General features: G+C 42.5%; 2 protein-coding genes across 2 annotated transcripts; both read left to right on the top strand.

Annotated features, from left to right (window-relative positions):
- The first annotated feature begins 5,493 nt into the window (after nt 1-5,493).
- LOC148165177 (olfactory receptor 7A17-like) lies at nt 5,494-6,426 on the top strand. Its single transcript, XM_088022455.1, has one exon. The coding sequence runs from the start codon at nt 5,494-5,496 to the stop codon at nt 6,424-6,426; it is 933 nt and encodes a 310-aa protein (XP_087878581.1).
- A 7,608-nt stretch (nt 6,427-14,034) lies between these two features.
- On the top strand, nt 14,035-14,967 carry LOC114202849 (olfactory receptor 7A17). The gene has a single exon (XM_028096238.2). The coding sequence runs from the start codon at nt 14,035-14,037 to the stop codon at nt 14,965-14,967; it is 933 nt and encodes a 310-aa protein (XP_027952039.2).
- The last annotated feature ends 366 nt before the right edge of the window (nt 14,968-15,333 follow it).

Consider the following 15,333-nt stretch of genomic DNA (forward strand, 5'->3'; position numbering starts at 1 on the left):
AAAATTGATCCTTGGACAGGGGATAATAATGTCCATAATGTCATAGCCAGTCATAGTGACAGCCCTATCTCGGGCTTGTTCTATTAGATATGCTATTTGAATACCATAGGGAGTAATATTTTTTGAAAAATGATGTTTAGTATAGATCCATTCAATGGGTAACTCATTTTGACCTAGTATAGCCGTGAGATATTGCCATGTATGAAGAATATACAATTTTAGAGGCAAGGAGGGATCAATTCGGGTTAAGAAAGCAGATTTAATTTTTTCCTCTACAAACTGTAGTTCAATTTCGGCTTCAGTAGTAAGTTGTCTGGGGCTATTGATATCAGGGTTTCCCTGTAGGGTTTCAAATAAGTTATGCAATCGGTAAGTAGGGATACCTAGAGAGGGTCGCAACCAATTAATATCCCCTAATAGTTTTTGGAAATCATTTAAAGTTCTCAAGTTATCCCTACGAATAGCCATCTTCTGTGGCCTAATTGCATTTCTTTCTATCACATATCCCAGATAATTGATGATATCTCCTTTTTGAATTTTCTCTGGGGCAATTATTAAGCCAAAAGGAGCAAAGTACTCAGGTAATAATTTTAAAATTTCATCCAATTCATTTTGATGAGGGCTAGCGAACAGGATGTCATCCATATAATGAGATATGTATACATGGGACCACCTTTGCCGTACAGGGTGCAAAGCAGCATCAACATAAAGCTGGCACATAGTAGGAGAGTTCATCATGCCTTGAGGTAAAACTTTCCATTGGAACCTTTGATGAGGTCCCTGTCTCTTTATAGGGGGAAGGGAAAAGGCAAAGCATTTTCTATCATCTTTATGCACAGGGATAGTGAAGAAACAGTCTTGCAGATCAATAACTACAGTATGCCAACCTTTTGGTAAGACAGCTGGTGAAGGTATACCAGGCTGAAGGGCCCCCATAGGGAACATGGAGTTGTTAACCCCACGTAGATCAGTAAGTAGACGCCATTTACCTGAGGTCTTCTTTATAACAAAAATTGGAGAATTCCACGGGGAAGTGGAATGCTCAATATGTTGCTTTTGCAATTGTTCTTGAACCAATTGATGGGCAGCAGTAAGTTTTTCCTTAGTTAAAGGCCATTGTTCAATCCACAAAGGATCTTTAGATTTCCATAAAATTTTGATGGGTTCCATCTACAATTAGAATTCGAGATGAGCTCCCCACTGCTCTAGGACATTGCGGCCCAAAATATTTAAAGGAACATCTAAAATATATGGTTTTAGGACAGCCATCTGACCATCCTGGGAAGTAAATGTCACGAACTGAGTAGCTAGGCCGATACTGTGAACGGGAGTATTGCCAACTCCTTTTATGTGACAAGGCACGATAGTATAGGGGAGCTTCTCAGGCCAATCAGCAGTCTTAATAATAGTGATGTCTGATCCAGTATCTAGTAAAACAGTAATATCTTTAGTATTCAATTTAACTTTCATCAAGGGCTGCATATGAGTTATCTGTGTAGTCCAAAAAACATTTTTTGTGTCTGTACTACCGAATCCCCCATGCCTAATAACAGTAGACTGACCGACAGAAAGGTAAGGTAATAACAATAATTGGGCAATGCGTTCTCCTGCTTCAAAAGATATATCAACTAGGGAAGACATAAGAATTTGGATTTCTCCCATATAATCAGCATCAATTATGCCTAAATGAGCTATTACTCCCTTTGATGTCAGGCTTGAGCGTCCAGTTAATAAAGCAAAGGTGCCAGTTGGCAAAGGTCCATAAATGCCAGTGGGCACTCTCTGCGGTTTGTCCCCTCCTTTTAAAGTAAATGATTTTATGGCTGGTATATCCATTGCGGCGCTGTGTTGGGTGGCTGGGCTAAGGGAGAATATAGTTGGTTTCCCCTGTTCGTTTGTCCTGGGCCCGGGGTAGGGCCCGAAATGGAGTTTCCCTGGTGCTTCTCTGCAAAACTGGTATTTAGTTTAGCATGACATTCTCGAGCCCAATGCTTTCCCTTTTTACATCGTGGACAAATTCCAGGCCCACGCCCTTTATCAAGTTTCTTCCCTTTACAATTCTTTCTCAAATGTCCTGGTTGCCCGCAGCCAAAACATTTCATCTTATCTAGTTGTTTGGACTGCAAGGAATGCCAAGTAGTGGCCATAGTTTCAGCAAATAGCTGCATCTTTCGACTTTCTGATGTTACATCCTTACAGGCCTTCATAAAAGTGTTAATGTCTCCTGTATCCTTAATAGGTAATATAACTCTCTTATAATCCTCATTAGCATTCCCATATGCTAGTAACCTCAACAACTGTTGTTTAGCTTCCTCTCCAATAACAGTCCTTTCTAAAGTTAGTTTTAATCGTGATAAAAATTCAACATAAGGCTCATTAGTCTTTTGAATAACTTTAGTCCATGATCCATAGTGCTCCCCTGTTGGCCGAATACATTCCCAAGCCTCTAAACCTATCTCCCGCAATTGCTCATGAATTTCTTTAGGGGTATTAACCTGAGCAGCAATATCAGAATATTGGCCTATCCCTGCCAACATTTGATAACTTATAACCTGTATACGAGGGTTAGGACTTAATGCATTCTGACGAGCCCGATCCATACATAGTTCAGAAAACCACATCTGCCATTGCAGATACTCAGGCTCCTTCAGAAGGGCTCTACAAAGGACCCTCCAATCTTCAGGAGAGAAATTATTATAATGTCGAGCTAATCCATTAAGTAGCTCCTTCACATAATGTGACTGTGGTCCATATAGAGACACTGCCTTTTTCAAGCGACCGATATCCTCTATTCCGATACCTTCATAATATGGTGCTTGTGCTACTCCCTGGACCGGGGGAGGCCTGATAACAGGAAAAGCAAAGACAGAATTATCAGCCTCGCTCTCATCATCGCTATCTTCTAGCGCATCAAGCTCAGCCAAGGCAGCAGAAAGGAAAGGATTCTTAAGAGAAAGACCTGGTGCGGGTGGCAGAGGTGGAGCGGAGGGTTTTTTAGGGGGCTTCTTAGATCCCTCTGCTATAGCTAGAACCCGCTGGAGAATCTTTTGTAAGTGCTCCGTCCCGGAATCCGATTTTACTTTTGGTTTTGTTTCAATGTGGCCACACTCACTCGGTTCCTGAGACGGTGCAAGCTCAAAAGTATCTCTTACTACCGCCCTTTTTTCATCTGTATCAAGAGGAAGATCTTGTATAGAAGGAGCCATCTCCTCATGAAAATTCCCAACCGTGCGGTCATCCTCCATTGCCTTAAGTACTGTAAATATAATTGACCAGATGGACCAAAATCGCACGGGAATTTTCTCTCCTTGTCTCATCGCCTTTTCGACATTATGTCGAACCCGCTGCCAGCTATCCATATCGAAAGTACCCTCCTCCGGAAACCATGGGTTCCACTCTCGAACCACCTTTAAGCACATTTCAATATCAGTAGAAGCAACAGTAATGCCATAGACAGCAAGTGAATGCTTCAGCATTCGAACATAAGGAGTAGAAGTTTCTTGTCCCATAACCCTGTTATTTTAAGTTACTCACCCTTCCTGAACGTCCTTCAGGGTCCCTGTTCGGGCGCCAATTGTCAACGTCTAGTGCGTTGGGGTCCCTGGGTAAGGGTCGCGAAATCACCGGGACACAGGGGATGCAGAGCAAAGGCAGCACTTGCAACTGCATGCTGTCGTTTATTTTCCACATAGCTATATACTTGTAGCAATCAAGTAAGCATAACAATATGTACTTTCACACATAATGGGATTAAACTAACATCCTTGAAGAAAGATACATTAAAGAATTCTCTCAGCCACCCTTCCTCTGGAGACAGCATGTTGTTGTCCTAAGGAGGGACGCCTCTAATCTAGGCAAGAGCCACTTCTTGCAGATCCAGGCATTCAGAACTTGCAACATGAGATAAGGGGAAGAGAACATTTTCTCCTCCTTGCTCAGGTTTGCCTGGCTTTCCTAACTCTCACTGCAGTCCTTGAATGACCCTGGCTCGCAAGGGGCCTGCAAGCCTATGCCATCTCAAGAATGGAAGCTGAGAACTTTGACCTGAGGTCACCTGAGACTAGGTACACTCATTTATAATTAATTTATGTAGTGTGTTAAAGAGAAGTGTCCATAGGACCCAGCAATACAGGCATCGTTGTTGACGATACATGGTGGGAATGGAAGTCCAGTTGGATGAGACAGGGGAAGGAATGGGGGACCTAAAGTGGTTCCAGTGAAATTAGAACATATCCGAGGAGTTTTGCAGCTAAGGGGAGCAGGAAATCACAGTATTTGGCTTGGAGCATGGGTGGTGAACTGTTTAGGGTGTCGTGGGTTTTGAACATGTTGTGTATTTATTGAAAGACCCAGACCCATGCAGGTAACTATTCCCTTGCGACAGCAGTTCCTGAGATGCACATTTCTCAGAACCTTCTCTCACACTGAGTATTCACATGGAAAAGTGTGTTTCATATGCAACAGGGGGTATGCTAACTAGCTTTACTTTGTAACACTTCATGACCAAAAAGAGTGTAAACGATGGAGGCATTTGTGAAATGCAGAGAAAACGCTCCCAAATCTGTTCAATGGTGAAAATAACTCATTTACTCACAGGAAGGAACAGTGCTATAAGCTTCCTACATGTGGTGACCAATGCTGTATCCACCCTAGGAGGATGGGTACTGCTGTCCCCACTCTCTGAGTGAGGATAGTCCCATTTGGAATGGATTGATTGTCTCTCCCAAGTTCCAACATTGTATATGTGGTAGATCTGATGTTCAAAACCTGGTTTTCTGATTCAAAAATTTGGCACTTAAAATCATTTGGAAAAGTCTTTTATTATTTCATCTTTAAAAATCCCCTTCTATTGTCCTACATTGAGTACTACAGTGTGTATTTTCTGTTCTAAATTGCAGGTTTATTCCCTTTGCACATTTTTCTAGAGGGATATTCAATCAGTAAAATGTCTGACATCATAAAAAGCCCACTCTTTTCTTCTTTGGTTACACTGTTCTTTTTCTGCTTTGTTAATTATTCTGGGCAGCAAGGGCATGTGGCAGGGGCTTGGAAGGCTGCCAGAACCGGGGAAGCTTTCTGCTCATCACAGTCTCTCAGGAATCCCCTGAGTTTATTAGATCTCCTTTACCACTCGTGTCCAATTCTTCCGTGCGTTTTATGAACCTCCTTTTGGTTTTTTTAAAGATTTTATTTATTTATTTGACAGAGAGAGACACAGCAAGAGAGGGAACACAAGCAGGGGGAATGGGAGAGGGAGAAGCAGGCTTCCCGCCAAGCAGGGAGCCCGATGCGGGGCTCGAACCAAGGACCCTGGGCTCATGACCTGAGTCAAAGGCAGACGTTTGACGGCTGAACCACCCATGTGGCCCAATAACTGACATTTAAAGAAAAACTTTAAAAAAAGAAAAAAAAAGTATTACATAAATAAATGAAGCCCATAAATTTCAACACTTTTATGGTTTTTTTTTCTTTCCTTGTAGGCAGCACCACCACATGGAAGGAGACAATGACACAGGAATTTCAGAGTTTCTTCTTCTGGGATTATCAGAGGAACCAGAATTACAGCCCATCATATTTGGGCTTTTCCTCTACATGTACCCAATCACTGTACTGGGGAACCTGCTCATCATCCTGGCCATCAGCTCAGACTCCCATCTCCACACCCCCATGTACTTCTTCCTCGCCAGCCTGTCCTTTGTAGACATCTGCTTCACCTCCACCACCATCCCCAAGATGCTGTGGAACATCCAGACTCAGAGCCAAGTCATCACCTATGCCGGCTGCCTCACACAGATGTACTTTTTCATACTCTTTGGAGGTTGGGATGACTTTCTCCTGACTGTGATGGCCTATGACCGCTTCGTGGCCATCTGTCACCCCCTGCACTACACGGTCATCATGAACTCCCGGTTCTGTGGACTGCTGCTTCTGGTGTCCTGGGTCATCAATGTTCTCAATTCCTTGTTACAGAATTTAATGGTGTTGTGGCTGTCCTTCCGTACAAAGGTGGAAATCCCCCATTTTTTCTGTGAATTCAATCAAGTAGTTGGGCAGGCCTGTTCCGACACCTTCCTTAATGATATGGTTATGTATTTCGGAATTGTGCTGCTTGGTGGCGCTCCCCTGGCTGGGATTCTTTATTCCTACTCGAAGATTGTTTCCTCCGTACGTAGGATATCCTCAGCTCAGGGCAAGTATAAAGCATTTTCCACCTGTGCATCTCACCTCTCCGTTGTCTCCCTGTTTTATTGTACAATTCTAGGAGTGTACCTTAGCTCTGCTGCTCCCCAGAGCTCCCACTCAAGTGCAGTAGCCTCGGTGATGTACACGGTGGTGACGCCCATGCTGAACCCCTTCATCTACAGCCTGAGGAACAGAGACATAAAGAGGGCTCTGAAAAGAATCACTGGGTTTCCAGTGATATAAAGGCCAATGGTCCTGGGGTTGAAGAAGTGCCCATGATTGCAGGGCTCAGAGCCTGAGAGCCTGGAACTGCCATTCTTAGATCAGGCTGTGGAACTAGAACTTGCTCCTTCCACATGTTTCCTGGAATTTTCATTTGTTTGAATAATTCCACTTCTCGATACATTTAGGTAACTCACTTTACTAAGTTTTGGCTCTGGCTGATATACAGACAGCTTCCCCTTTGTCCATTTGCATACAATCCCAAAATTTTCCCCAACCTTGGACACAAATGCCCGGAAATTTCTGTATCTTTCATGGGGCAAGTTGGATTTCTTAAAAATAAATTTATTTCATAGACTTCTACCATGCCAAGTAAATTTTCCCTAGCTTTTCCAGAAGGATAGTGTTGAGTTGTGTTCTCCATTTGGAAGTAACTACACTTGGCCACTAAGCCCTTCACATCATTTTATTGTAGATGAAAATAGAAAAGCCCAGGGTTCACCTAGAGTCTGTATATCTTTTTACATCGCTTCCTTCACTCCTCTTCCTGATGATGTGGACTCTAACGTTGTTCTGTTGAAGTCTCAGGTTGTGACAGGGATGCTTAGGCTCGGGAACCCTGGGCACTCCCCTGCACCCCTGTGCTTCTGGACATTCCCACAGATACTTCTCTGACCAGAGCCTCTGCTGGGTCCACACTGGCCCTTGGGTTCTTACTGTGATTGCAAGGCACACCTCAGCAATGACCATCAAGGAACTGTAACAAAACCAGTTTTATCCTCACAGCTCCTGGAGAGCACCTGGGATCCCAAAGCCATTCAGGGAGCTGTCAGAGAGGGAGAGTGGCATTGAGAGGGAGACAGAGCTCCCCTGAGGGATCTGCCTTTCCTAGGGCCCATGGCCAGAGTGGTTAGGGGTTTGTGGGTTCACACTTTATTGGAGATTTTTATATGATTAGAATTTGGGTGCTCAATGGGAAAATCAGGGTCACTCTTGTGTCAGTATGGAGGTTACCCAGGGCTTTTTGAAGAGGTACTTCATAGCGGGGGCAGCCTGAGCGCTTATCTGGTAATTGTGTCCCTCACCTAATAGTGTGTTTACTCACCCTGACTACCTTAGAAATGCATGCCTCAGAGATCAAAAGCTTAATGTCAGGTCATTACATTACAATCAAAATGCTTAATGTCAGGCAGTTACTCTGGAAACATGCTCCTGTGTTTCTGAACTGGTCTCCTGCTTTTATTCTGTGATGCAGCTCCCTGTCCAGGAAGCCTACCATAGCCACTGGCAAACACTGAGTAGCAAACATGTACCTCCCAGTGCAGTCTACATGGAAAGACAAATTTGAACAAATAGATTTGCCAGGTATATTCTTCGTGTCAGGATAATCGCAAATATGATGAAGCAAAATTTCAAAAATTTTATTACTATACAAAATGTTTCTTTTTTATGATTTCCTTTGTTTTACTCACTTTGGGCCTTCTTTTTTCTTTAGGAAAGAGTACTTTGAATATAAAATCAGTACCAGGAACTGATTTAGAGCAGGCATACCAAATGTGAATTAACTTAATTTAATTTCTTTTTCCCATATCACTAGAGACACTTTGCTTTCTTCCTAGTTAGGAGTGATACCTTCCATCCCTATTCATTGTGAATCAGCTACACCAGTGCACTAGATCTTACCCTCAGCTATGGTTCACTAGACTTTTTCCTTCAACTATATCCCTGAAGTATAATTATATGTAATAAACTGCACCTACTTAAAGTACATAGCTTCACGTTTGTGGTGAGCCCATCATAGCCTAAAGAGTTGGCGGTTGAATCACTATGTTACACACTGGAAACTAAAGAACTGTGTGTCAAGTACACTTTGAAAAAATTTTTAAATAAACTATACAGATTGATGCATAAAGGAGTTGTGCAACATTTAGGAGGACATTCTGAATGATTCTGTTTCTATAAATTCCAGAAAGTGCACAATAAGCTTTAACTACTTTGTTCTGTAAGTTATTAAAATTTCATGCCCCTGACCCTCATTTTTCTTTTTTTTGAACCTTTTTTTTCATTTTTATTGTTATGTTAATCACCATACATTACATCATTGTTTTGGAAGTAGTGTTCTATGATTCATTGTTTGTGCATAACACCCAGTGCTTCATGCAGAACGTGCCCTCTTTAATACCCATCACCAGGCTAACCCATCCACCCACGCCCCTCCCCTCTAGAAACCTCAGTTTGTTTTTCAGAGTCCATCATCTCTCATGGTTCGTCTCCCCCTCTGATTTCCCCCGCTTCATTCTTCCCCTCCTGCTATCTTCTTCTTCTTCTTCTTCTTCTTCTTTACTTAACATATATTGCATTATTTGTTTCAGAGGTACAGATCTGTGATTCAACAGTCTTGCACAATTCACACCACTCATCATAGCACATACCCTCCCCAATGTCTATCACCCAGCCACCCCATCCCTGCCACACCCCACCACTCTTGCAACCCTCAGTTTGATTTCTGAGATTAGGAATTCCTCATATCAGTGAGGTCATATGATACATGTCTTTCTTTGATTGACTTATTTCACTCAGCATAACACCCTCCAGTTGCAACCACGTCGTTGCAAATGGCAAGATCTCATTCCTTTTGATGGCTGCATAATATTCTGTTGTGTATATATACCAATTCTTCCTTATCCATTCATCTGTCGATGGACATCTTGGTTATTTCCACAGTTTGGCTATTGTGGACATTACTGCTATAAACATTGGGGTGCACATACCCCTTCAGATCCCTACATTTGTATATTTGGGATAAATACCGAGTAGTGCAATTGCTGGATCATAGGGTAGCTCTATTTTCAAGTGTTTGAGGAACCTCCATACTGTTTTCCAGAGTGGCTGCACCAGCTTGCATTCCCACCAACAGTGTAGGAGGGTGCCCCTTTCTCCGCATCCCCGCCAACATCTATTGTTTCCTGGCTTGTTAATTTTAGCCATTCTGACTTCTGTGAGGTGGTATCTCATTGAGGTTTGGATTTGGATTTCCCTGATGCCGAGCGATGTTGAGCACTTTTTCATGTGTCTGTTGGCCATTTGGAAGTCTTCTTTGGAAAAATATCTATTCATGTCTTCTGCCCATTTCTTGAATGGATTATTTGTTCTTTGGGTGTTGAGTTTGGTAAGTTCTTTATAGATTTTGGATACTAGCCCTTTATCTGATATGTCATTTGCAAATATTTTCTCCCATTCTGTCGGTTGTCTTTTGGTGTTGTGGATGGTTTCTTTTGCTGTGCAAAAGCTTTTTATCTTGATGAAATCCCAACAGTTCATTTTTGCCCTAGCTTCCCTTGCCTTTGGCAATGTCTCTAAGAAGAAGTTGCTACAGTTGAGGTGGAAGAGGTTGCTGCTTGTGTTCTCCTTTAGAATTTGGATGGACTCCTTTAGGATTTGGATGGACGCCTGTCTCACGTTTAGGTGTTTCAACCTAATTTGGAGTCTATTTTTGTGTGTGGTGTAAGGAAATGGTCCAGTTTCATTCTTCTGCATGTGGCTGTCCAATTTTCCCAACACCATTTGTTGAAGAGACTTTTTTCCATTGGACATTCTTTCCTGCTTTGTCAAAGATAAGTTGACCATAGAGCTGAGGTTCCATTTCAGGGCTCTCTATTCTGTTCCATTGATCTATGTGTCTGTTTTTGTGCCAGTACCATACTGTCTTGATGATGACAGCTTTGAAATAGAGTCGGAAGTCCGGAATTGTGATGCCGCCAGCTTTGCTTTTCTTTTTCAACATTCCTCTGGCTATTCGGGGTCTCTTCTGCTTCCATACAAATTTTAGATTATTTGTTCCATTTCTTTGAAAAAAGTGGATGGTATTTTGATGGGGATTGCATTGAATGTGTAGATTGCTCTAGGTAGCACTGACATCTTCACAATGTTTGTTCTTCCAATCCATGAGCATGGAACGTTTTTCCATTTCTTTGTGTCTTCCTCAATTTCTTTCATGAGTATTTTATAGTTTTCTGAGTACAGATCCTTTGCCTCTTTGGTTAGATTTATTCCTAGGAATCTTATGGTTTTGGGGGCAATTGTAAATGGGATCGACTCCTTAATTTGTCTCTCTTCTGTCTTGTTGTTGGTGTATAGGGATGCCACTGATTTCTGTGCATTGATTTTATATCCTGCCAGTTTACTGAGTTCCTGTATGAGTTCAAGCAGTTTTAGGGTGGAGTCTTTTGGGTTTTCCACATAAAGTATCATATCATCTGCAAAGAGTGAGAGTTTGACTTCCTCTTTGCCAATTTGATGTCTTTGATTTCTTTTTGTTGTCTCATTGCTGTGGCTAGGACTTCTAATTATATGTTGAATAGCAGTGGTGATAGTGGACATCCCTGCTGTGTTCCTGATCTTAGGGGGAAAGCTCTCAGCTTGAGCCTCAGTTTTCTTATTTCTGAAGATAACATGGGGATAATAAAATCAATTTCAGAGTGATATTGTGGCTAATAAACAAAGGTGTGGGCATATTTTGTAGATCCTAAGAAAATGTTCAAAGGTGAGGGGTATGATATTTGTGTCTGCGTGTGTTTATTCACACTTTTCTTTGAAGTAAACCTGGGTGCTCATGTGCACACACACAGAATCATTATTAGGTGATCTTTCCTGTCACAATAAACTTGAGAGAAAGTGGGAGAGGATAAGAATGAAAAGAATGAATATTTAGATTAGCGTGAAAGTTAAAATATGTAAAAATTTGGACACAAAGATTTAAGATAGAACAAATCGCCTTAAGGATTCGGTTTTTCTAGGATAGTACCTGCAAGTCAGCATGGCTCATGGCATGGGAGATCTTCTGTACCAGCTCGTGGGGCTGAACAACTCCACAGTGACTTCAGACTCCATTGTCTACTGGAAGTAGGGCACCAACACGGTTTATCCTTATCCAAGAGGATGTAAATGAATAAAATCCAAGGCTGATTTCACTTCCCTTGAACAAAGTGTTATTGGATAAATGTCTGGATTATTTTTTCACTGTGATTGCAAGAAATGACCACGCTGCTCCCTTAAAACAAATCAGTTTATTTTCTGATAGTTCTGGAAGTCAGAAGACTGAAATAGGTCCCCCTGGGCTAAAATCACTCTGTCTGCAGAGAAGAGTTCATTGTGGAGGTCTGAGGAGAATAGGTTTTCTTGCCTGTTTCAGGTTTAGGGCCACCTGTACTCTCTGGTTTATGTCCCTTCCCTTTACCTTCAAAGTCAGCAAAATAGCATCTCGAAATCTCTCTCTGACTCCAAGACTGCTGCCTCCCCCTTCCACAACTGCAGGACGCTTGTCATCTATTGAGCCCAGCTGGATAATCAGAATAACTTTATCCTGGCTCAGCTGGCTAGCAATGTTAATCCCATTTGCAACCTTAATTCTCCCTTGCCATGACACAAGACATATCCAGAGATTCTGTAGATTAAGATGTGGAAATATTCGGGGGACATTACCTGCCTACTAAAGTGTTTTGCCTAGGTATATTTGATGTCAACTCAGGGGCCCTTCTTCAGAGAATCAAACAGAATTGATCTCAACTCTAGATGAGTACTGAGTCTTTTCTCTCCAAACCACACAGGAAGAGGATCACATGGCTTATTTACTAAAATCGCCCTAAAGCTGTAAATGGGAAAGTAAACCATCAACCAAAGAAATTCAGTATCTCAAAGTTAAGGTAAAGTCAAGGAGGTTAGAACTCTGGAAGGCAGGTAAATTCATGAGAAAGAGGATTAAAAAAAAATGGATTCACTTGACTTCTAATCTGGCCTCCCAGGAACAAAATATCAGCAGGAAAAGTTGCCTTTCTGTCCAGACTAGTTGCCCACTGGGAATGGAGTGCTCTGAGGTGGGAGTAACAATGGAAACAGTGCCTAATGAGCAGACACAGAGCTGTAAATATCTCCTCTGCTGCAGAGCTTCAGCATGTGAAACCTTGGACTGGCCACAACATGGTTGTTATTTCTGGGTTCCTAAGTCTGGCTGGGGGACCCATGCCTCTTTGCTTCCTGCTGTCCTGTCTGGGAACAGAGCTGCGGTCTCCAGCATCAACCATCCGGGGAAGAATTCAGACCTCCACATGGAGACTTTCATCTTAATGACCCCAACCAGGTGAGGCTGAGAGCTCAGCAGGTATTTCAGGAAAGGAGCAGAGAGAATGGAAGCTGAGAACTTTGACCTGACGTCACCTGAGACTAGGTACATTCATTTATAATTAATTTACGTAGTGTGTTCAAAAGAGAAGTGTCCATAAGACCCAGGAATACAGGCATCGTTGTTGACGATACATGGTGGGAATGGAAGTCCAGGTGGATGAGACAGGGGAAGGAGTGGGGAACCTAGAGTGATTCCAGTGAAATTAGAACATGTCCAAGGAGTTTTGCAGCTAAGGGGAGCAGGAAATCAGAGTATTTGACTGTTTAGAATGTGGTGGTTTTGTACATATTCTGTATTTATAGAAAGACCCAGACCCATGCAGGTAACTATTCCCTTGCGACAGCAGTTCCTGAGATACACATTTCTCAGAACCTTCTCTCACACTGAGTATTCACATGGAAAAGTGTATTTCATATGCAACAAGGGGTATGCTAAGTAGCTTTTCTTGTAATACTTCATGACCAAAAAGTGTGTAAATGAAGGAGGCATTTGTGAAAAGCAGAGAAAACGCACCCAAATCTGTTCAATGGTGAAAATAACTCATTTACTCACAGGAAGGAACAGTGCTATAAGCTTCCTGCATGTAGTGACCAATGCTGTATCCACCCTAGGAGGATGGGTACTGCTGTCCCCACTCTCTGAGTGAGGATAGTCCCATTTGGAATGGATTGATTGTCTCTCCCAAGTTCCAACATTGTATATGTGGTAGATCTGATGTTCAAAACCTGGTTTTCTGATTCAAAAATTTGGCACTTAAAATCATTCAGAAAAGTCTTTTATTATTTCATCTTTAAAAATCCCCTTCTAATGTCCTACATTGTGTCCTACAGTGTGTATTTTCTATTGTAAATTGCAGGTTTATTCCCTTTGCACATTTTTCTAGAGGGATATTCAATCAGTAAAATGTCTGACATCATAAAAAGACCACTCTTTTCTTGTTTAGATACACTGTTATTTTTCTGCTTTGTTAATTATTCTGGGCAGCAAGGGCATGTGGCAGGGGCTGGAAGGCTGCCAGAACCGGGGAAGCTTTCTGCTCATCACAGTCTCTCAGGAATCCCTTGAGGTTATTAGATCTCTGTGACCTCTCATGTCCATTTCTTTCCTGCATTTTATGAATCTCCGTTTTTTTTTTTAAGATTGTATTTATTTATTTGACAGAGAGAGACACAGCGAGAGAGTGAACACAAGCAGGGGGAATGGGAGAGGGAGAAGCAGGCTTCCCACCAAGCAGGGAGCTTGATGTGGGGCTGGATCCCAGGACCCTGGGATCATGACCTGAGTGGAAGGCAGACGCTTGACGACTGAACCACCCAAGCGCCCCACTAACTGACATTTAAAGAACAACTTAAAAAAAGAAAAAAAAGTAATAAATAAATAAATGAAGCCCATATAATTCAACACTTTTATGCATTTTTTTTTTCTTTCCTTGTAGTCACCACCACCACATGGAAGCAGACAATGACACAGGAATTTCAGAGTTTCTTCTTCTGGGATTATCAGAGGAACCAGAATTACAGAACATCATATTTGGGCTTTTCCTCTGCATGTACCTAATCACTGTGCTTGGGAACCTGCTCATCATCCTGGCCGTCAGCTCAGACTCCCATCTCCACACCCCCATGTACTTCTTCCTCGCCAGCCTGTCCTTTGTAGACATCTGCTTCACCTCCACCACCATCCCCAAGATGCTGTGGAATATCCAGACTCAGAGCCAAGTCATCACCTATGCCGGCTGCCTCACACAGATGTACTTTTTCTTAAACTTTGGAGCCTGGGACGACTTTCTCCTGACTGTGATGGCCTATGACCGCTTCGTGGCCATCTGTCACCCCCTGCACTACACAGTCATCATGAACCCCCGGTTCTGTGGACTGCTGGTTCTGGTGTCCTGGGTCATCAGTGTTCTCAATTCCTTGTTACATAGTTTAATGGTGTTGCGGCTGTCCTTCCGTACAAAGGTGGAAATCCCCCATTTTTTCTGTGAACTCAATCAAGTAGTTGGGCAGGCCTGTTCTGACACCTTCCTTAATGACATGGTGATGAATTCCGTAATTATGTTGCTTCTTGGTGCTCCCCTGGCTGGGATCCTTTATTCCTACTCTAAGATTGTTTCCTCCATACATAGGATATCCTCAGCTCAGGGCAAGTATAAAGCATTTTCCACCTGTGCATCTCACCTCTCTGTTGTCTCCTTATTTTTTTGTACCAGCCTAGGAGTGTACCTTAGCTCTGCTGCTCCCCAGAGCTCCCACTCAAGTGCAGTAGCCTCGGTGATGTACACGGTGGTGACGCCCATGCTGAACCCCTTCATCTACAGCCTGAGGAACAGAGACATAAACAGGGCTCTGAAAAGAATCACTGGGGTTCCAGTGATGTAAGGGGCCATCATCCTGGGGCTAAAGAAGTGCCCATGTTTGAAGGGTTCACAGACTCAGAGCCAGGAACTGCTATTCTTTAATCAGTGTGTGGAAATAGAATCTGCTCCTTGTATATATTTTCTGGAATTTCCGTTCCTTTGAATTCAACTTCTCCATGCATTTGCTTAACTCACTTTATTAAGCTTCTGCTCTGTCTGATACACAGACAGTGTTCCCCTCTCTAGATTTTCATATGTCCCCATTGTTTTCCCAAGCCTTGGATCACAGGTCCCTGGAAATTTCTACATCTTACATGGGGCAAGTTGGATTTCTTAAAAATAATTTCTTTTTAAACCACTTAATATTGTGCCAAGTAAATTTTCTCTA

The sequence above is a fragment of the Eumetopias jubatus genome, unplaced genomic scaffold, assembly GCF_037043125.1.
Source record: "Eumetopias jubatus isolate StellerSeaLion01/CBP00866 unplaced genomic scaffold, mEumJub1_p1.0 scaffold_1, whole genome shotgun sequence".
NCBI classification, from domain to species: Eukaryota; Metazoa; Chordata; class Mammalia; order Carnivora; family Otariidae; genus Eumetopias; species Eumetopias jubatus.